Source organism: Hyla sarda, chromosome 4, assembly GCF_029499605.1.
Source record: "Hyla sarda isolate aHylSar1 chromosome 4, aHylSar1.hap1, whole genome shotgun sequence".
Lineage (NCBI taxonomy): Eukaryota > Metazoa > Chordata > Amphibia > Anura > Hylidae > Hyla > Hyla sarda.
This window is the reverse complement of record NC_079192.1, coordinates 344,601,520-344,624,229: the sequence shown is the minus strand read 5'-3', so window position 1 is coordinate 344,624,229 and position 22,710 is coordinate 344,601,520. Positions and strand designations below refer to the sequence as shown.

Below are 22,710 nucleotides of genomic sequence, written 5' to 3'. Positions count from 1 at the left end.
GTGGCCAAATGGATTAGTTCAGACAGATTTGCAGGAATTTCTCGTGCGGCCAGGACATCTTTGATGTTACTGGATAAGCCTTTCTTGAAGGTCGCGCAGAGGGCCTCATTATTCCAGGATAGCTCAGAGGCAAGGGTACGGAACTGGATGGCGTATTCACCCACAGAAGAACTCCCTTGGACGAGGTTCAGCAAAGCAGTCTCGGCTGAGGAAGCCTGGGCTGGCTCCTCAAAAACACTACATACTTCTGAGAAGAAGGACTGGATAGAAGCGGTGGCGGGATCGTTGCGGTCCCAAAGCTGTGTGGCCCATGACAAGGCCTTTCCAGACAGGAGACTGACCACGAAAGCCACCTTAGACCGTTCGGTAGGGAATTGGTCCGACATCATCTCCAGGTGGAGGGAACACTGGGACAGGAATCCACGGCATTGTTTAGAGTCCCCATCAAACTTGTCCGGTAGAGACAGGCGGAAGCTGGGGGCAGCCACTCGCTGCGGAGGAGATGCAGGAGCTAGCGGAGGAGATGATTGCTGTAGTGGCGGCAGAAGCTGTTGCAGCATAACGGTCAGTTGAGTCAGCTGCTGTCCTTGTTGCGCGATCTGCTGTGATTGCTGGGCGACCACGGTGGTTAGGTCAGTGACACTAGGCAGCGGGACCTCAGCGGGATCCATGGCCGGATCTACCATCAGGATCCGGACTTGTATGCAGCGAGGACACTGGAGGTGGATCCTCTGTGTCAGTGAGGTGATTGGGTGGGCCGTACCAGGGGAACGGAATCTAAGGGGTTACTGGTTTTCACCAGAACCCGCCGCAAAGCGGGATGGACTTGCAGCGGCAGGTAACCCCCAGGTGGTTCCACCCAATAGCGACTCAACCCCACTGACAGCTGAGACGAGGGCGGTACACAAGGACAAGGCAAGAGCAAGGTCAGACGTAGCAGAAGGTCAGGGCAGGCAGCAAGGGTCGTAGTCAGGGGAAACAGCAAAAGGTCTGGGTACACAGGCTTGGGAACACACTAAAACGCTTTCTCAGGGCACTAAGGCAACAAGATCCGGCAGGGACAGGAAGGGGAAGTGGTTTTTTATATGAATGGAAGTGATTGACACTGATTGGGCCAGGCACCAATTAGTGGTGCACTGGCCCTGTAAATCTCAGAGAGCCAGCGCGCGCTGGGACGTGACAGCCGGGGAACGGGACAGCCAAAGGCTGTCCAGGCATGCTGGGAGTTGTAGTTTTGCAACAGCTGGAGGCACTGTGGTTGGGAAAGACTGGTCGATTTAGAGGACAGGAGCTTCTTCAGGGTCCTGTACAGTGCACACAAAATGGAGACATCCTTACCTAAAGAGTAGTGTAGTACCTACCTGTACATGCACTTCAGTAGTACAGGTGTAAATGTTCATTCTGATTGGTCAGTTCTTCCGGCCTTTGACACGTTTCGCAGATTCCATAGCATTGTATGTTGAGTCTGATTTCAAGTTACAATGGTCCAAAAAAGACCATTGTATGTTGAAACTATTGTATGTTGAGGCCATTGTAAGTTGAGGGATCACTGTATACTCTTGTGGCCTCCACAGTCACCAGATCTCAATCCTTTAGACCACCTTTAGGATATGGTGTAACAAGAGATTTCCCATCATGGATGTGCAGCCCACACATCTTCAGCAGCTGCTTCATGCTGTCATGTCCATATGGACCAAAATGTCTGAGGAATGTTTCCAGCACCTTGTACAAAGTATGATATGAAAAATGAATCATGCCATCTTATTGGGAGTATATTATACATTTGCTGAGAATCTAGTTTGCAATCAGGTGGCCTTATAACAATCAATATGTGAATGAATGACAAAATAATATATACTTTATAATGTAATATATTTTGCTTATTCCAGACTGCCTCTCTTTCAAGCAAGTGCATTCGCATTTTTAGTGCCTGCTCGAGCAATATTGTCTCTGGAAAAGTGGAAATGCCCCCCCGAAGGTAAAATGGTAAAAGGTCTTCTACATAGAAATCATTAAAGGGGTTTTCTGGGGTAAAATCATTTATGGCTTATGCACTGAAGCACAGCTCTTATTAAAGTTAGAGTAATGCTGCAGTAACCTGGTGCCACTACTACCACAGAGCCATGGCTTCCAGCTTACGTTCATTGTTTACTATTAGAGCTATGGCTGGCCACAACAGCTGCTTGGAGGGGATGATGGGTGTCATCACCTTGCCGATCAGCTATTTATGGCCTATCCTGTGGATAAACCAGCAATAATTTTACCAGCAATTGATTTTTCAAAGTATTGTTTTGGGAAATACATGCATTTTTTTATGATCTAGGGATGCATGTGTTAATAAAGAAACACTGTTTTACTTAAATGGCCACTGTCAGATACAAAAACTTTTGATATGTGGTAAAGTATGCAAATCAATAGGTTTTATAATTGCTTTCATTAGAAAATGTTCAGTATTTCATACTGAAAAAGCCAGTCAAACAACTGCCCCCCCCCTTCCTGCTTGGACACATACTAGTCCTGCTGTGTCCATGCGTCATCACCTATGTCATGGACACACTTCCTTGATTGACAGGCTCATAGCTGGAGGAAAAATCCTCCCACTGTCAGCTTGTGTCCTGCTATTGTCAGTGAGGACACGCTGGGAGTTGTAGTTTTGCTAATGCTAGGGGTGATATGACCAGACAGCATACTGAGGGAGGAGGCGGAGACCTGCACAGTGAGGCCACGCCCCCTCCCTTTGAGAGGAATTCAGACTAGTGAGCTAAATTAAAAGTGTAATAAAAAAATAAAGGTGCTAGACACATAACAATTAGATGTACATGGTCAGGATTAGGTACTGAGTGATACATTGAAAAAATATGTTTTTTTGTTGGATCTGACGGGTATGCTTTAAAGAAGTCTCTTCGAAGGTTCTATCAATGTAATGATTTGGCCATCTATGTCTGATTCACTGCAATTTTTTCAATGGTGGAAAATCCACACCATTTACTTTTGCAGCAACATGGCTAAAAATTCCCAAAATCTCAACCACAAGGTGTGAAAAAAATCTGCAGCATAAAAGTGACCTGCAGTGCAGATTATAAATCTACAGTGTACATGTCAGTGTTTTGTCAGATTTTCTAAAAATGTATTGCTGATATGCGGTCCCAGAGAGGACATTGAGGCAGGCCATGGTGTGTTGGTACTTGTAGTGCCACTCATTCCAGAGTGAGGACAGTACCGGTTGAGGTCATGGATGTCAGATGTCACATGTCTAGAGTGATAGAGAAGACCCAAGTGTCCTTTAAGGATCACTACACAATTTTCTAGATGATGAGAGGCTGAACTAGTATAATCTATATCCCCTGGAGCGCTTCCTGTGAAAAGAAGAAAAGGTAGTAATTAGTAAGTCCTTCAGGTCAGGGCAAAGACTTTATATAGGATATTGTAGTCCTCTGTAGCCTGTAGAGGTACATGTGATCCTGGTAAGCTTTAGCAACTTTACTTTAACTCCAACTTGTAAAACAAATAACAGAAAACCTTGTAGACTTTAAGACCCACTTTACCATGAGGTCTGGTAAACCTAGACTACAAGGAGTTAACTATTATACTCCTACCCATTTACTGGAAAATTCTAGTGAATTCTAAAGAATACTGGAAGGGTACCTACAGCAATGCTGATCACCAGTAATGAGAGCAGGAAGAGTATGTAAATTAAGGTGTGGTATGTCTCGGGGGGTGTAGGGTAGTTGGGGTGTTGCTGTTCTGGATAATAAAGGGCACTGTTAACCCTTGTCACTCGTGACGCCAGGGTGAGGGTTAAATACTGTAATGGTGCCGGGCCTATTGCCACCCTTCCCAAAAGCGATAGGTGAATGCGTAATAAATGGATTGTCCACAACCGCTGTTTAACTGAAAACTTGCAGGAACTTTTACTGAAGATTTTCTGAAGCAGGCAATAGCAATAACAGTCCAGATAACAGAGTCTATTTCTAGTTGAGCAGCGATTGACAGTTGGTTGAGAACAGATAAGCTCAATTTAGCTTTAGGAAGATTCTGTTGCATAAATCCGCTGGATTTAGGGGTGCGTTTAGGTCCAGTGATCTTGCGGAGAGTAGCAGGGAATTGTAGATGTACAACAGCTTTGGTATAGGCCGAGGCAGCAAGGCTTTGGCCTAGTATACGTACTTGAAAGTTGCGGAGGTCCTACCTCGTTCAGTGACAGCAACCCAAGAGCGATGATCATGGCCGCAGCTCCCTTATATGGGCAGGGGCTGGCCGTTTTGGATTGGTCCAAAACAACTGTCACTCACCGTTACACGGCATTATGGGTGAACACGTGACACAAGAACCACCTAAGGTCCTTCAACATATCATAGAGTTCTGAACCAAGTCACATGACCCACAGGTCCTGTGACACTAAACAAGTTAGTAACATAATATACATATTTACAATGAGAATATTTATAAATATCAAGTTAATAAGGGGTGATGAGGGGCTAACTAGGGAAGCGGACCCCCACAGTCCTAGGGACTCTGACTTTGGGGACCCCTCCACCAAAGCACAGTATGAAACACGGTGCCAAGACACCACAAACCCCCTTACTTAAAACAAGTCGACCCCGACGCCTGTCCCCTAAGGCAGAGGGACTAGGACAAGGACAAAATGATTACACATTCTGACGAAATTTTCTTTTAGTCTGACTAGTATCCTTACTAGACAATTATGAAGCTATCTAACATTTAGTCTCTAGCTCCTTAGACATTTTATAGCTCTCTCTATACATTTATGAGGCTAACTAGACATTTGTGCAGCTCTCTATACATTTTGCTTCAAGCTGACTAAACATTTTTGAAATCTCACCACATTTACTTTTGTTTTGCCACGATGAGTCACCTGTTAGTACACAACAGTTATATTGGCTTCCCTGAGACTATCTACCAATAAGTTTAGCTGCTAAGGTCTATCGGCTACACGCTACTTACCCCTAGAACACAACAGTATAACCTTAACTAGGTTACCTTTAGAAATACGTGTTTAATTTTAACTCGCAAGAGCACATACTGGCCAGGTGGAGCATCTCACACACGTAATAAAGAAAAGAGAGATTAGTTAGTGTACCTAACAGTGGCAGGAATTGGATATCAATAGGCTACAATTCCTAAAGTGTTTCTTGAGTGTGAGACATATTTTTATTTTGAAGACTGAGGTAGTACTTTTAAGCAATTTAAGGTACTATGTGTGCAAGTACTGCTTAAAAGTTAGTCTTGGTATCTTAAGGGTAGTTTACCTTGAGTAGTCCTTTGAGACCGTCGCAACACCACCCCTGAGCCATCCAGAGTCTCTTCACCTAACGATTCCGCAGAAATTTCCGCCCCCGAGGGACCAGCTTGAGGGCTGGAAACAGAAGCAACATCTTCGGTTGGACCGGGAGATTCTCTGAAGTCAGGTGGAGAAGGTGCAGCAAAACTTGGAGCAGCCACAGGAACAGGACTTGTACTGGGTGTAACAACCAAAGGTGGCTGACTAGGTGGAGCAGCTTTTGGCAGTTGGTTGAGTGGAGCGGCTACTGGCAGCTGGCTGGGTGGAGCAACCAGTGGCAGTTGGCTGGGTAGAGCTGGGCATGGCATACCCCAATACATGGCAGGCTGATGAGTGGAGAACAAAGGAATATCCATGGTAGGATGAATCCCTTCTCCAGATACATATTCTCTCACTGGCCTTGCTGGAGTAGGAGTAGGAGGAGGTGGCCCAGGCAAACCTTCTTTGAGGCACGCTTTTATTCTATTTCTGTTGACCACTTGTGGCTCAAACCCTTCCTTCTGTACCTCATACACGTCCGTTTCGGGATAGGGTATTGCAGTAATAGTATTCCGTTTCCCACAGAGAGTCAAACTTATGGGTCCTAGGAAATTTTCAGAGCCACACTTTATCTCCAAGCTGTAAGGGCTGAGCTGAGGCATGCAGATTATAATCTTTCTGCTGGCGGCCATGGACCTCACCCATTTTCTTCTCAACAATGTTTCTGGCTTCTTCTATCCTCCTTTGATGCTCCGAGACCCAACCTTGAGAGACTTGGGGGGAATTTTTGAAAGGGGCTTGCAACCCAAAGACCCGATCCTTCGGCAACTGGCCATGTCGGCCCATCATCAGGCCAAAGGGTGCATATCCTGTAGAGCAATGAACAGTGTTGTTGTAAATCTCCAAGAGCTCGGGCAGTAACCGAGGCCACTCTTTGTGCTTTGAGACAGAGGCGGCTCTGAACATATGGATGAACACTTGATTGATCCTCTCACAGAGCCCATTCCCCTGGGGATGGTAGGCTGTCGTCCGAAGCTTCCTGCAGTCATGCAACTGGCAAAGTTCCTGGAACAACTGAGCTTCAAAGGCTGTTCTCTGATCCATGGGGACCGATTCGGGACACCCGAGAGGTTGGATCCAGTGACTGTGGAAGAGCTGGGCAGCCGTCTTGAGGTCCTTGACAGGGACCACGACCACCCACTAGAAATAATGGTCCACCATGGTCAGGGCGTAGCAGTAGCCAGACCGAGTGGGGGTCAGTTTCACTTGATCCAGGGCAACAATCTGGTTAGGCCTTTCTGTGCGGATGGGATGCAAAGGGGCCCTGGCGTCCCTCCGGGGATTCTTAATGACGTTACACACAGAGTATTCAGCGCACCACTTCTCAATGTCTCCCCGCATCCCTATCCAGTAAAACCTTCTTCGGACCATGGCTTCAGTCTTATGGACACCAAATGTCCTGACTGGTCGTGGTATGCGTTCAGGACCATGGCCGCATCCCTTCGAGGGACTAAGATCTGGTGCAGGCGGTCTCCGGAAACTGGGTCCAAGGAGTTTCAATATAGCAACCCTTTGTGCAGGAACAGGCTATTCCTCTGTCGCCACATCCGCTTTAACTCAAAGTCCCCGTGTGACCTCTGAAGCCGAGTGGGTATTTTCTTGTAAAGACAATAGTCTAAGAGATCCCCGATAATCCGGCTCTCGCCCTGAAGTGTCTTCCATGTAGATAAAGCTTCAGGGACTTTAAGAGGCCCAGGTTCGTCACCCTCCTGGGCAGTTAGAGCACTCTGGCTCACGAACCTTCGGTAGAAGGGGGGCATCTCTACATCTTCCCACACATCTTCGGCGGGGGGTTCTTCAACCTGGGCCATACGAGAAAGAACATCCACATTAACGTTGGTTTTTCCGCTGCGGTACTTAATGTTAAAATCGTAATTGGCCACCCGGGAGGCCCAGCGTTGTTCAAGAGCCCCCAACTTAGCAGTGCTCAAATGAGCCAAGGGATTGTTATCGGTATAGACCGTGAAGGGAGTAGTGGCCAGATAGTCTTTACATTTCTCAGTGATGGCCCAGACTAAGGCCAGGAGCTCTAGTTTGAAAGAGCTGTAGTAGCCGTCATTCCGTTCGACACCTCGGCGGTGTCGGCTGGCGTAGGCGATTACTCTTTCTTTGCCATTCTGTACTTGAGATAGGACTGCTCCTAGGCCTTCGGCCCACTGTATCGGTAACCTTCCATGGTAATTCTCCCAGGCAGTGCCTCTCAGTAGCTCGGTCAAGGGCCCGGCAATTTGAGCAAAATGTGGGATGAACCGCCGGTAATAGCCAGCGAATCCTAAGAAACTTTGGACGTCTCGCACCATCTTGGGGATAGGCCAACCCCTCACAGCACTCACTTTATCCGGATTGGGCTGGACACCTTCGGCACACTGACTACATGCCCCAAATAGTGTACTTGCGGCTTCAACAGATGACACTTGGAGGGTTTAATCTTAACTCCATGTTGAATAAGGACTTGGAAGACTTCTTTCAAGTGGTCCAGATGTTCCTGATATGTCCGAGAATAGACAATGACGTCATCTAGGTACAAGAGAACACTCTGGAAGTTAAGATGCCCTAAACACCGCTCCATTAAGCGTTGGAAAGTAGCAGGTGCATTGCACAGTCCAAAGGGCATACTTTTGAACTCAAAGAGTCCCATGGGGGTCACAAATGCTGTCTTCTCTCTGTCTTCCTCCGCCATCGGTACTTGCCAGTATCCACTTGTCAAGTCCAGCGTAGAGAAGTAGGCAGCGGATCCCAAAGCAGTCAAAGATTCCTCAATACGGGGAAGAGGGTAGGTGTCCTTGTGGGTTATCCCATTCAGTTTTATGTAGTCTACACAAAAACGGATAGTCCCGTCCTTCTTCTTCACAAGGACCAAAGGTGCCGCCCAAGGACTCTGGCTCTCCTGGATAACGTCAGCTTCCCTCATTTCGACTAGCATTTTTTTTATGGTCTAATACATCCCAGGTGCCACTGGGCGATGCCTCTCTTTAATGAGGAGACTGTCCCCAGTGAGGATCCGATGCTGAATCATCGTAGTCCTGCCAAAGTCAGTAGGGAACTTGCTGAAAGCTTCCTAGTATTGCTTAGCTGCCTGGATGACTGCTCCCACCTGTTCCTTGGGGGTGTCATCGTCCCCAATTTGTAGTTGGGCCCACCAGGGTTCTACAGGGTCCTGATCAGGTCTTCGTTGAACAACTTGTGACTTCGAGACCACATATTTTGCGTCCAGACGTAAACGTAGTCACCGGGGTATACTTGGATAGCCGTGCAGCCACTTCAGAGAGGTTAATAAGTCTCACCGGAACTTTCCCGTTTCGGACTGTCACCAGACTTCTAGCCGCTCGAACCAAGGGGTAGTCGTCCAGTATGAGGGGCTCTAAGAGTGCTTGGTAATCCCGATTCTTCACCCCACGACGGGCACGACACCACACAACTGTTTCTGCCTGGGGCTGTAGAACAACAGCACGTATGTCTCGGATCCTGACTCGACAGATTTCTCCCTGATGATTCACAAACTTCTGTTCTGCTTGGAGTATCTTAAGGTGGTGTTGCGCGGCCCGCCAGCCTGGAGGTGACGTGTGAGGGAGAGATGCATGCAATGAATTAACAATGTCATCAAAACAGTGCCTCATGATGTTCATGCCTAAAAGGAAGTCAGCTGCCCCTTCATCTCTAACACTGGTGATAAATACACCCTGCCCTTCTAAAACATGCTCTCCCAACTGCACCGTGGGCTCCCAGTAGCCATGCCTGGGTACTGGTTTCCCGTTCCCTGCAATCACTCTAAACTTCGCCTCCTTAGGCTCACATAACCTTTCTGGACCCCAATATTTATAGAAAACTCCCTGAGGAATAGTGGACACCTGAGACCCAGTATCTATTAATGCTTGCAACCGGATCCCCTTAACTATCACCTGTACATAAGGACAAGGAGCAACATACATAGATAGTCCTTCCTTGGTGCCGGTTGGTTCTGGACCTTCATCAGCTAATCCTTAAAGCCCAGCATTGGCTCTTCCAGTGTCCATTCTTGTTGCAAGAGTTACAGACAGGTCTTTGACTCCCAGGCGGCCTCACAGGGGGTATCAGGTGGATTGACAGGGCGTGGGTCAGGTTTCTTAGGTGGGAATGTTGCAGGTCTAGGGGGATTGGGCCGAACAGACAGGTCTTTGACTCCCAGGCGGACTCACAGGGGTATCAGGTGGATTGACAGGGCGTGGGTCAGGTTTCTTAGGTGGGAATGTTGCAGGTCTAGGGGGATTGGGCCGAACAGCCATTTCTTTGAAAACTTTGGCTAACTGTTCGATGTCCTGCTTAATGTCTTGCAAATCAGCTGTTCAAGGGCTAGGGGGAGGTGTTGCAAGGGCAGTCTGGGAAGGGACAGGTGACTGAGATGAGGTCCTCAGGGATTCTGCAGTGGGGACACTAACTTCCTCTGCCTGGGCCCCTGATTTAATCACTTTAACCGCTAGTCTCTTAAAAGCTGGGAAGGCCATGTCGGGATTTTGCACAGCTAGCATCCTAAGTTGGACCTTGTCCCATTTATTCTGTGCCCCCTCTATGAATCGGTCCATCAGCACTCGATTACCCTGATCGGGCGAGATGCCATCCAGCTTCTGCACCGCCTCTAATGCATTCTGCAAAGCTATCGCATACGCCCTGAGAGTCTCACTTGGTTTCTGACGTCGTTCATATAGTCTGAGGCGTACCTCAGAGGGGGAATGAGATTCAAACACTTCAGAGAGTCCCACTGTGGCTTTGTTAGTCACCGGCCAGGTGCGGAGCTCTTCTGAGACCTATACTCTGGCGCTCCTAAATTACACTGTGCAATACATGAGCGACAGAGCACAGGATTTGGAAGGCATCACCTTACTAATGTACATAGTGCTGGCTCCCGGTCGCTCCAGACTATCAAATCACTCAGCTCATCTTCTTGGCTCCCTGTCTTCGGCTGTTAGGCGTGCTCCTGGTTCTGCTAGGAGAAGAGACAACATACACAAAGCAGCTCAGATGTCTTCTCCTCCTTGCCCTGAGCTGCACTTTTTATTGGTACCATTTTTGAGATACATGCTACCTTTTGTTAATTTTTTCCACGTTTTGGACCAAAATTAGCAATTCTTGTGCTTTTTTTTTATATCGTTTTCTGTGCAGGATAAATAACATCATTTTTTTGTACATGTCAATAGCTATTATGTATAGGTTTTGTTTGGTGTGTTTGTGTGATAATACTGGCCATTTATTTCACTTTTTTACACTTATATGGAGGTAATGCTGGTCTATGTATAGTGGTCTGTGTATAGTGGTCTGTGTTAATGGGTTAACGTGACAAGGTGAGTGTGGATGGGTGAATGTAACAGAATAATAGAGGATGAGTGTGAAATTGTGAGAGATGGTGAATTTTGATAAAATGAGTGTGGCAGAGAGAGGAAAGGAGATTACGGTATGATTGGAGGGTGAGGGAGTGACATGATTAGGAGGGGATAAGAGGGGTTACCTGACGGAAGGTTCTCTTTTTGTGAACTATACCCATTCTGCAATAAAAAAAAAAAAATTAAGCCTCTACTCACCTACAGCATTTCCATGGTGCATTTCCATGTATCCTGCTCCGGTCCCCAGTGCGCTCCTCTTCCTGCTTCTCTTTCTCTTTCCAATGTCCTGCTTTGACCAGTCATTGGCTAAGTGGCACTATGACATATTGGGCCCAAGCCCGGGTCTTATTCCTGGTCCTAGGGCCCAATATATGGGGAGGGTGGCAGTGTATGTAGGAGCCCCCTCAGTAGGCCTCATAGGGAGGTCCAAAATGTATTGCTACGCTACTGGAAAAGTGCCCTTTTTTTCATTTGAGGCCCTGCCCACTAAAATGTCTGTGGTGCACGTCCCTGTTGGTAGTAGAAAAATAGATTTAGATTATTATTATTTTAATTTATATGAAGTATTTCTTTTTCACATATTAATCCACGGCAGCAAATTTGAACTGAATCCTGTGAATTTAAAAAATCCGCTGTTGTCGATCTGTTGTGCTTTCAAAGTGTTTCTGCAGCAAAATCTGTAAAGATTAAATGGTCAATCTCATTAAAACTGATTTTTGCTATTGCACGCCTTATGATAAATAAAAAAGATTTCTAATATACTTAGGTTAAGTTTTCGTCAGTGGACCTGACGAAGGCATTGGTAAATGCCAAAACGCATAGTCCCTATTACAAAATTAAAATCATTCATTATCCTGTGCTGCTCGTGCCTTGCCTCATTGCTCTACAAACTGGGCATCGCCTGCAAAAACAGTTTTTTCACACTGCAATAACTCACTACGATACCGGTCGGTGTGCAGCAGCCAGTGCCTACAACCGTCTCTACCATCACCCTTTCTGCTCTTTATTGTGCAGCCATGATTACAAGGGTTGGTATATTACTTCAGTGTGGTGGAGGTTGCACGCCAGTCAATATATAGGGAGCGCCCTTTTTTGTTTTTTTATCTCTCCTTTCAAGCTCAAGATCTCGAATTGACATTCTTGAATCAGGGCTGTTCCCCTACTTCAATATACCATCATTTCCATATTGTGGAGGACCAACCGCGGGAATCGTTTATTTCTAATGATAATTTGTTTTGCCTTAGTCCTAACAGCAGCACAGATGGGGTATTCCGCCTCCCATGAAACGGTAAGTAGAAACAATAAACAAATCAATCCACCCCTCTATAACAAAGTACACTGTGTTATTTTACAAGAAAATAAATATTAGAAGGGAGGGATATTTGTGTGCTGCTGTCTGGACAAAGGAAAAACAAATAATTTTTTTTTAAATTAACGATTCGCTTGCATCCTACCAGCAGCACAGATGTGGATTTAGCAAGTGGAAGACCCCATGGGAGTGGGCTCATGCCTGGCAGAACTCTGCTTTACAAATTTTAAATAAAGGAATACAGCTTCTTTCCACAAAGGATGTGGAAACAGCCGGAGCAAAATGGGCCTTAAGATAAGATCCCATGGCGACATAAAATCTCTAGGACAGAGAATTGATTACGGACTGTATAGTCTCCATATGAAAGTATTTGCACTTTATGTACTAATTAAAATATCTCAGATCTATTATCATCCTCCAGTCTCCGGTGACTTTTGGTACCAGAGAGACTGGAGAATAAATTTCCGCTCCCTGCTTATGAAGAGGCACTTCTTTTAGGGATCCTTTATGAAAGTATTCCAGAATGTAAGCCACCAAAATCCTTTGCTTGGAAGGCATGAAAACAATGATCCTTATGAAATTATCTTTGGATCTTTGGTGTTAAGAGTCCAAGACTCTAAAAAATTATAGAGGAGACTGCTTTCCAGAAGGAGGGGAGCAGGATTTTAAAGGGGTTATCCACCATAAGATGATTTTAGTACTTACCTGCCAGAACTGGGTATTTCCAGTTGGATCTTGTTCTCTAAACTACACATCCCACAATTTCATGCTTGAAAGTTTGAGGTAAATTTCCTTCCTCCCACACATCAGCCACCCCACCCATTGAAATACAGTGTTTTCTAATCAGGGGGCCTACAGCTGTTGCAAAATTAAAGCAGGACATGCTCCCTCTGATCACCTGACTAGTGATGTCAGGTCTCAACGCACTGCAACCTGGAAAATCCCTGGACTTGAGTAATTTTGCATGCTGTTAAAAATAAAATATTGGGGCGATAAACACAGAAGAATTGTGAGACCACTGTCACACACAGGTACAGACACTATATTATGAACTACACTAACTTTGCAGTCCCTGTGGCATAGTCAAATAAAAAAAATCCTGGAATACCACTTTAATTTGAAGACACAGATGGAATCGTGCGATAGGCTCTAAGTATCTCACCATTCCATCTGTTTCTTCAATATAGAAGGAGGCCAGTAGGTAGAGAGGGGTCTTCTTGTTCTAAGAGCCTTTGGTATGCTACACACCTCTACGTTGCTTACCCCAGTCTCATTAAGGTCTAGACTGAGGGGCAGTCCTGCCCCCAAAGTGTCTACCCAACCAAAAAAGGACCCCTGAGACACTCTTTTGCTTTTTTTGTCCTACAGTCCTTCTGTTATATGATCAAGCTTGGATCCAAATATTCTGCCAGGTTTAAAGGGAAGACTGCCGAAATAATATTTTGACGAGTTGTCAGTCTTCTAGGGTTTCAGCCACAGAGATCGCCTTCCTGCAGAGATCAAGGCCATCAACATAACTGCCAAGTTCAGTTGTTGTGGAGCAGCATCACAAAGGTAATCCATGGCTCTTGTTCTTAAATGATGATAAAAAGTTGTCTCTGGACACTCCCTGGTCTATATCAGTATTAACCTGTTGCAGACAGGATCTAAAAACATTAGCAACCTCAGAAGAGGCAAAAGCTATGAATGCTGAAGGTGAAGCAGCCAAGTATTGATATCTAAAGGCACAGTCAGCTCTTCTATCCTGCAGACTAGACCAATCATCTGCAAGAACCAATGTTCTCTTGGATAGCTTGGAAATGGCCATGTCCCCTTTTGGAACAGGCCCCCCAAGAAGAAAGCTGATTCTCCAATATAGGGAACATAAACTTAAACCTCTTAGTCAAGATGGGTGCTTTCTCCTGCTTCTACCATTCTGTCTTTATGACATAGGTAATGGTATCATCCATTTTGAAGGCCCTAGGCCCCCTAGAAGCTTCTCTAATGTCAACATCACAGTCCCCCCGATCTGATGGACCTTCGTAAATGCTGGGTCTAGAAAGAAGAAAGAAAGAAATTAAGAAAGATTTGGGAAGAAAGAAATGAAGAAAGATTCTTCCTCCTACTCAGAAGAAGATCTAGAGCAGGGGTAGGCAATCTTTTGGTAGTGCTGTGGCAAAAAAAAAATTTCAAAGTCGCTTGGTGTGCCGGCAATATGGGTCTGGCTTGCTGTGGGTGAGGTTTATGGGGTGTGGCTTGTCACAGGGTGTTTTTTTTTCAGAACTGTCCCTATATATTGTTTTCACTGTAAAGACCTTACACTGAGAACGACCATTCTAAATCATACCTGTATAATACAGACCCCAGAATCAGTCCCCACCACAATACAGACCCCAGAATCAGTCCCCACCATAATAAAGACCCCCCCTTACATAATACAGACCCCAGTCGTGTTGAGCAATAATATACATACAGTTACATTAACTGACTCACAATTAACATATTTTATGATCGGCGTCCTCTTTCCTTCTGTCTCAGACCACCATGACGACTTCTTACAGCCAAAACCCATCACTGCAGCATCTGCAGGACAAACATCTTAGTTACTGCATTTTTACAGTGCTCTCCACACCTCAAGTATAAAGTGCAGAAATCAGTGCAGTTTATTCCATTTCAAACAGTGTTACAGAGCAGGCTACATTTCAGCAACCTGTCTTTGCCTTTGTCAAGCACGAGAGGCGAGGAAATGTAGCCTGCTCTGTAACACTGTTTGAAATGGAATAAACTGCTCTGAATTCTGCACTTTATACTTTGGTGAGCTATGATTTTCCTTGGATATAGTTAGGTAGCCAAGTAGGTAGATAGGTAAGTAGCTATGCAGGTAGATAACTATATATGGAGGTAAGGTCAAAGGTAGGTAGCAAGGTAGGTAAATGGGTAGCTATGTAGGTAAGTAGCTATGCAGGTAGGTAGCTATGTAAGTAGGTAGCCAGGTGGCTAAGTAGGGTGGCATGTAGCCTGGAAATTAAGAAGGTAGATAGCCAAGTAAGGAAGTAGCCAGGCAGGTAATTGTGTAGGTAGCAGGTAGGGAAGTGGCCAGGGCTCCTCCACATTCAAATCATCAGCCCCTCCCTGTCACCTGCACCCCCTCCCCCTGTCACCTGCACCCTCTCCCCTGCACCCTCCTCCCCGTCACCTGCACCCTCTCCCTCATCAGCTGCACCCCCTCCCCTGCACCCTCCTCCCCTTCACCTGCACCCCTGTCCCCCTCCCTGTTTCCTGAACCCCTTTCCCAATCACTTGCACCCGCCTCCACCATCCCCATCACCTGCACCCCCCTCCCCATCACCTGCACCCCCTCCCCATCACCTGCACCCCCTACCCATCACCTGCACCCGCCTCCCCCCTCCCTGTTACCTGCATCCCCCTCCCCATCACCTGCTCCCCCCCATCACCTGCAACACTCCTCCCCGTCACCTACACCCCTTCCCCATCACCCGCACCCGCATCCCCCCTCCCCGTCACCTGCACCCTGTCACCTGCACCCCCCTCTTCGTCACCTGGATCCCCATTAGCGGGGTGAGCACCACGCGTGCCTTGGGTTGCCGACCCTTGATCATGAGTCTTCACAGGCTCTAACATCAGAGCCGACTAAGACCTCAATGGCTTCATGAGGAGAGGAATGTCTAAGCCTTTTATGAGCCAAAGACTGCTTTAGCTCTTCAACACTAGCACCAATAGCAGAATAGTGGGTTCCTACTTGGGTTAAGTTTTAAATCTGCAGCCAAGACATCATGAATTTGCATAGACATCTTAAAGAAGTTTCTGGCATTCATAGCATGCAAGGTGCTTTTCTTCCAGCAGATCTATGGTCCCCAGACCCATCACCAGCAAGAGACAATACTAAAAAAAAAAAAAAAATGAATCTAAAAAAAAAAAAAAAAAATAAATACAGAGAACTACATCACTAGTTCAAGTACCAGGAAATAGCACTTAGCAAGATACTTAGAAATATCACAGCAAATCAGCAGCTTTCTCAACAAATGAACCACTCAATGGAACAGCCCAAGGAACTGCGCTAAAAGAGACCAAGTGCAGTCCTAAGTACGATTTAATTAGCTTGTATGATGCCAAACTAGAGAAATATTTGTCCAACGTGGCAGGATCAAAGTCTGAGAAACTTACTGACAAGCCTGAAGCAAGTGCATTTTGAAAAATCTGATTACAAAATCTTGTGCCATCACTTCCTCCAAGATGGCGGTGCACAGCAAATATGCGGATGCTGCCAGAACATGGGTCAAATATTAAAGTCCCCTGCTCCCTCCAAGACTAAAGGTGGCAAAAAAAGATTAATTATTGTTTTAAAGAGTACCTGCCATCAGACATTATTTTCTAAACTAACTCAGAATATATTCCACCCCTCCTGCCCTTTCAGAGCTTTAAAAAGCACTGTATCATACCTTTCCCCTTGCTCACATTGTGAGCTCCCAGCAGGAGAAAGTAGGCGTTCCCCAGTAGGCACAACGTTACTGAAGCCTGTGAGAGCTGTGCCTCACCATGACCCCACACAATTTCTTCATAATTCTCTATATTATTTCTTTAACATATAACACAAAAACATTACAATTACATATAACCCAAAACAATTCCAAAAAACACTATACAACACACTCACATCTATCAGTCATTCATGTATTCTTCCATCAGCTTTGAGGTTGTCAAATCAGTTAAATTGATAGTTCATATCTAGTAAGATGCTCATAAAGGGTGCATAGTATCCTTGAGTAATACCTATAGCGATTCGTTAGGGGCTCTAAACATCTTCCATAAACTCCCCCTATGTTCAAATAATGTAGATGAGAATTTTTTTTTTTTTTTTAGCAATTCTTAATTTATAATTTTCACATATAACAAGTTTATGAACATCACTGTGGTATATATCACACAGAAAATAACATTAGAAAAATATGAATGGGGAAGAATGTGAGTAGGAAAGAAAACCATCCCCCTAGCAGTGGACAGAAAAAGCAGTGTGCCGCGACGAGCCCACTTTTCATGGGCCAGGGTGGCCTCCTACTTCATTAATGCCGTTCTGGTCGCTGATGGTACATAGAAGGCCCCAACCAAGAGGACTGCAAAGGGAACGTAACCATAATACATAAAATTCAAGAATGTGTGAGGCTTTCCTTATATGTGAGATTAAGACAGTAGTAATGAGGTAAGAGTGATAGTCATAGAACAGAGGGGGGGGGGGGGGATGAATGGAGATTCCAAAATGGAAAGGAGAGGGAGACATGACATTTGGGGGAGGGGGGTAGGAGAAGGAGGGGGGAGGAAGGGGGGTAGGAGCAGGAGAGCAGTCAGAGGAACAGCAGACGGGGAAGGCTATAGACAAGGAGCAAGAGAGTGGGGTATAGGAGTAGGGAGGGGAACACATAACGGCCATGGTAGGGAGAGATAGTGAGGAGAGAGTGGAGGGGAAGGAGAAGGATCAGCACCAAGATTATTATAATCGGCAAAACCCATCTAGTGGGAGGGGGGGTGAGTAGATGCCCAATGGTTAATGGTGAACAGGGTACATCACTGGCATTCAAGAGGAGCGGAGCAGTCGTGTACTGTAAAATAGGCTAGCATGCATCTCTATAAGCTATCCATGGTGGCCAGATCTGGTAACATCTAGTATGTGTGTGGTGGGTCCAGCTAGACAGTTTTTCCATCCTACCGATGTGTGAGACCTTATTTATCCATTCCTGTATGGTGGGGGATTCAGTCTGCATCCAGTGTAGGGGGGCTGTCAGTGCTTTAAAAGCTGCGAGAAGATGTGCAATTAAAGATTTCTGCGAAAGAGAACAAGTCGAGTTTGATAGCCCAAGAAAAATCTGTGCTGGAGACAGCAACACTGGGGTGCCTACTGCTTTATTAATGGCTCTATTAATTTCTCTCCAAAAGGTGGTTAAGACTGTGCAGTCCCACGAAATGTGGGAAATCGAGCCCTTTGCTGCCCGGCATCTTCAACAAAGAGCATCGGATGCTAGGCCTAGGCCCCAAGAGTAAAGTAGCTCAGGTGTACGATACCATCTGGTGAGTAACTTATAGCGACCCTCCTGTAATTTTACACATTTAGAGAAGCCATGGGAATTTGACAGGATCCGCTTCTTTTCCTCGTCTGTAACTATCAAGCCCAATTCCTTCTCCCACGAGATGAGAAAAAGTGGATCCGAATGTACATAATCCTGGAGGAAGCGAGTGCGAAAACAGCTAGTTTGGATAGGTTCACAGTGGGAGCTTGAGCAATAGCCACCCTTATCCCCTTCCCGCTACATGATGTATGCATACATCATGAGCGAGCTCCTGCGATAGAACGCGGGGTCACGCGCTGACCCCGCATCATATCACGTCGGTCCCGGCGGCCATCAACGGCCGGGACCCGCGGCTAATACTCGACATCACCGATCGCGGTGATGCCTGGTATTAACCCTTCAGACGCGGCAATCAAAGTCGATCGCCGCGTCTAAAGTGAAAGTAAACGTTGCCGGTTAAAGGGGTGTCTCGAACAGCTTGCAGGACAGCTGGAGGGTCCCTACCCACCTTCTCGCTGTCCGATCACTGAATGACTGCTCCATGCCTGAGATCCAGGCAGGAGCAGTCGAGCGGCGATAACACTGATCAATGCCCGGCTATTGCCTGGCAATGATCAGTGTAGAAGATCAGTGTGTGCAGTGTTATAGCTGCCTATGGGAGCTATAACACTTCAAAATAAAGTGTTAATAAAGATCATTTAACCCCTTCCATAATAAAAGTCAGAATCACCCCCCTTGCGTAAATGTCCGAACTATAAAAATATAATGTTAATTAAACCGCACGGTCTATGGCGTACATGTAAAAAAATTCCAGAGTCCTAAATAGCGTATTTTTGGTCACTTTTTATACCATAAAATTTTTTTATAAAAAGCAATCAAAAAGTCCGATAAATACAAAAATGGTACGATAAAAACGTCAGATCACGACGCAAAAAATGATCCCTCATACATCCCCATATGCAGAACTAATTCCCGCAATTGAGCTTCTGTGAGAGTGGGTAATTATAGCGAGTGAAGAAATTGGGTAAGGGCTCGGGACCTGCTCGACTGGTCAGGTATTGTGTGTGGAATGTTGTACAGTTCTGTGCTAATATGCTTGAAATGTGTTCAATATCAGTCACCTCCCGTCCTGTCTGTGAGGTTACCGAGGGGATAAACGTCTTTTCCTTACGTTTCTTGATCATGGCCGACATCAGTCGGCCCCCTTTATCCCCATGCATACAAACCTGCTGTCGGAAGCGGACGACATTGTCTGCATATCTCCTATTAAGAATGTCCTTCAGCTGATCCCTAACAGAAGAGATCTCCTGGTCAACAGCCGGGGTAAGGTGGGCAGAGTGGCTCCCCTCCAGCTCCGTCAGCCGGGCCAGCAGGAAAACAACTGCTTTGTTGCATTTTTTTTTTTACATTGGAGCCCAGGGCTATCAATAGCCCTCTCATTTAGGCTTTGTGAGTTTCCCACACTATTGGCCAGGAGACCTCCGGGGTCAGATTAATCTCAAAAAAGGTTTGTAGTCGAGCAGTCAGATCTGAAACATGAGTTACGTTGGTCAGTAAAGAGTCGTTTAAATGCCACGTCCAGTCTGGTCTGGGTAAATGTGCTGGAGAGAAGGGGGTGTACTGTACATAGGTGCGTGGTCCGACAATGTCTGTGGCACAATATCTGATTGTTGTATGGAGGGCACCATGCGGTCATGGCAAAATATGTAATCGAGGCATTGCGATGACTGATGCGGTGCGGAGTAAAAAGTGTATTTTTTAAGGGTGGAGTAGTCTCCATGTGTCTGTCAATCCCATTTCATGGAGTTTGCTTTTAAAGGTGTGGAGAGTGAGGGAGGTAACTGCCGACCTTCGTGTTGATGAGTCCATATTGGGATTCAGGGTGACATTCATTAGGGCTTCTACAATAATAGGACCTTCTGCAAAGGCCCTCAGCTTCTCCAAGGTCCTCAACAGCCAGGGAACCTGATGCTTGTTAGGTCCATACAAGGTTGCAAGGGTGTATGGCATGGATCCTACCTTACCTTTCAAAAACAATGCACGTCCATCAGCAGAGTCGTAGACATCCGATTGAACAAAGGGGACATCTCTATGGAGAGCAATAGCGACTCCTCTAGAAGAGGAGTTAGTACTCCCACTGTGAAACCAAGAAGAAAAATACGTTAGTGGCAACTTAGGGATCCTCCCTTTTTTAAAATGGGTCTCTTGTAAAAATACAACTAATACTTTATCTTTCTGCAGCAAATAGAGCAAACCATGGCGCTTACCAGGGGAGTTAAATCACTTAACATTGTAAGTAAGAAATTTAAGGTCTGCCATATTTCAAGAAAGACAATGATGTGCGGGGGTGAATGGAGTCAGGAATGGGGGTAGGAACACAAGGGTAGTAAACACTAGGAAGAGGGTGGGAAGAAGAAGTCAGTAGATGGGAGAAGATAGCAGTGGGGTGGGGAGCATGCGAGAGGGTATAGGTAGGGAGAGGAGGGGGGAGGGAGGGAGAAGAAGAGAGCGAGCAGTTACAAAGGATATAGAAAGGGAGGTAAGTTCAGCGTATACACACCAATAGGGGTAGGTAACTGGTGAGGCACCAATCAGGGAAACAGAGGGGAGGTAAAGAAAGGGAGAGAGATTAAATGTAAAGTAATTAGAAGGAGAAGAGAGCAGTCTGAAAGAGTAGACTAGGGGAAACAATAGGTGTCCTGGGCCGACAGCTAGCCCCACCTGCCAGTAGAAGTGTAGCATGTTAGGAGGTATACAGAAATAAATCTCCACGGAGAATGAATTGCAAATAAGAAGAATGAGAGAATGAGAAGTGCTGAGACATATACCGAGACAGTCATTATCAGGAAGAGCAAGTCCCGAACTTCAGCCCCCCCCCCCCCTCATACAGATGGCAGACGGGTATTGCAAGGAATAAACAATAGCAAAGCCGATGACCCGGGTGACCCCAATCTAAAGAACGATGAGAGTACTTAGCGTAGTAAGGCAGTAGGTGACCCTCCGGTCTCAGGTGGCGTCCGGGTGTTTCTGGGCCTTCAAAGCTTGCTTGCGAGCTTTCGGAGATTTCACCTTGTCAGCCTTTTGATTCGGTAGCATCTTAGGGAGCGGTGGAAGTGTGTGGCACATGTCAACCGGCAACCAAGAGGGTATCTGGATCAGTTTGAGGCAGGTGAATTCCCATTCTTTCTCCAGTTCCTCCTGGTGTGGGATAGAAATGTGTCTGCCTTCCTTCAAGATCGAGAGGCCAAATGGGTAAAGCCACATATAGGGTAGAAGGCGCTCCTGTAGCTTCTGGAGCAAAGGATTCAGCAGCCTGCGTTTTGCCAGCGTGGACGGAGCAATATCTTGGAATATGAGAACCGGGTTACTATCAAATTGTAATGAGTCGGCCTCCCTGTTCGCTTTTAGTATTGCCGCTGTGTCCACATAGCTTAGGAGTCCACATATCATATCTCGAGGTGGCTCAGAGGGCGGTGGTTTGGGTCAGAGGGCCTTATGGACCCTTTTGATCGTAATGGCACCGACAAGCTACTGAAGAAGGGGTTACCCCGAAACGCGTTTAGCCCAGATATATACACCCCAAGAGTATAGACCACCCCACATCAGAACTGTGTCCGATTTGCAACAGCTGGAATCTCCTACCACTGCACATATGTGCGCCTTTAGCGCTGGAATACATGAGAACGCCGCCTGCAACCATTCACCGCTGGTTTTCCATAACCTCTGCCCGCAACCACCTGTCTGTCAGCTGGATGCAAGCCTGTGCCACTCCGGGCACCCAGTGTGACCACACGCAGACAACATCACCAGGCCGACTGCCCAGCCGTGCCAGTCTGCAGGAGCGACACTCGCCGATCACTGTGATACCATCTCCTGGAGTTTCCTGCCCAGCGGTGCGTTGAGTGGTGCAGAGCACCAAACTCTATCATAAACTCGGTTATTGGATACTTTACAGTGATACAATATCACAGGACTGTGGGTGGCTATATTGTGGGTGGCTATGAAATGAGCATATACCCTAGATATTCCTTTCTCAATAGATTCTCCATTCTGAAAATTATTCTCATAACAAGTACATTCCCCCGATTTATATTGTATTAAGGACGTTACAAGATGTCTAATTTGTAAATATTTTAAAAAGTCCCTAGATGAAATATTAAATTATATACAAATATCAGCATAGGGCATTAAGGTTTTCCCCACACTAATGTCACCCAATTTCTCTATACCCAGAGTTTCCCATCGCCTCAAATCTGTATGTGGAAGGAGACATTGTAGGACTCTTAGTAGAATTTCCGAATAATCAAAGAAGTTCAGTATACCTTTTGTAACACTATTTTGCCATATTTTTATACTAGCTTTCACTGTGGGAAAATTTGTTATTATTGGATGTGATGAGATTGGTTTGATCCACAGGACAGTGTTGGCATCGGGCAGGTCCATCAGATCTGCCTTCAGTGTCACCCATATCTTATCTGGATCCTTATGCCACGATGATTTTAATTGATTAAGTATTATTGCTCTCTGGTATCATGCAAAATCTGGACATCCAAGCCCTCCTGCCGAGACTGATGCATATAGAATATCAGCCGCTATTCTAGCTCTACCTCCCTTCCAAACATATCTCCAAACTATAGATTGTAACTG

General features: G+C 46.0%; 1 protein-coding gene across 1 annotated transcript in view; it reads left to right on the top strand.

The window, feature by feature from the left end:
• SLC23A1 (solute carrier family 23 member 1) overlaps positions 1-22,710 on the top strand; it is a 122,717-nt gene that overhangs the window by 21,943 nt on the left and 78,064 nt on the right. Inside the window, exon 4 of the mRNA XM_056516543.1 lies at positions 1,890-1,978. Coding sequence (XP_056372518.1) covers positions 1,890-1,978 — 89 coding nt within the window. The remainder of the gene's footprint in view (positions 1-1,889; positions 1,979-22,710) is intronic.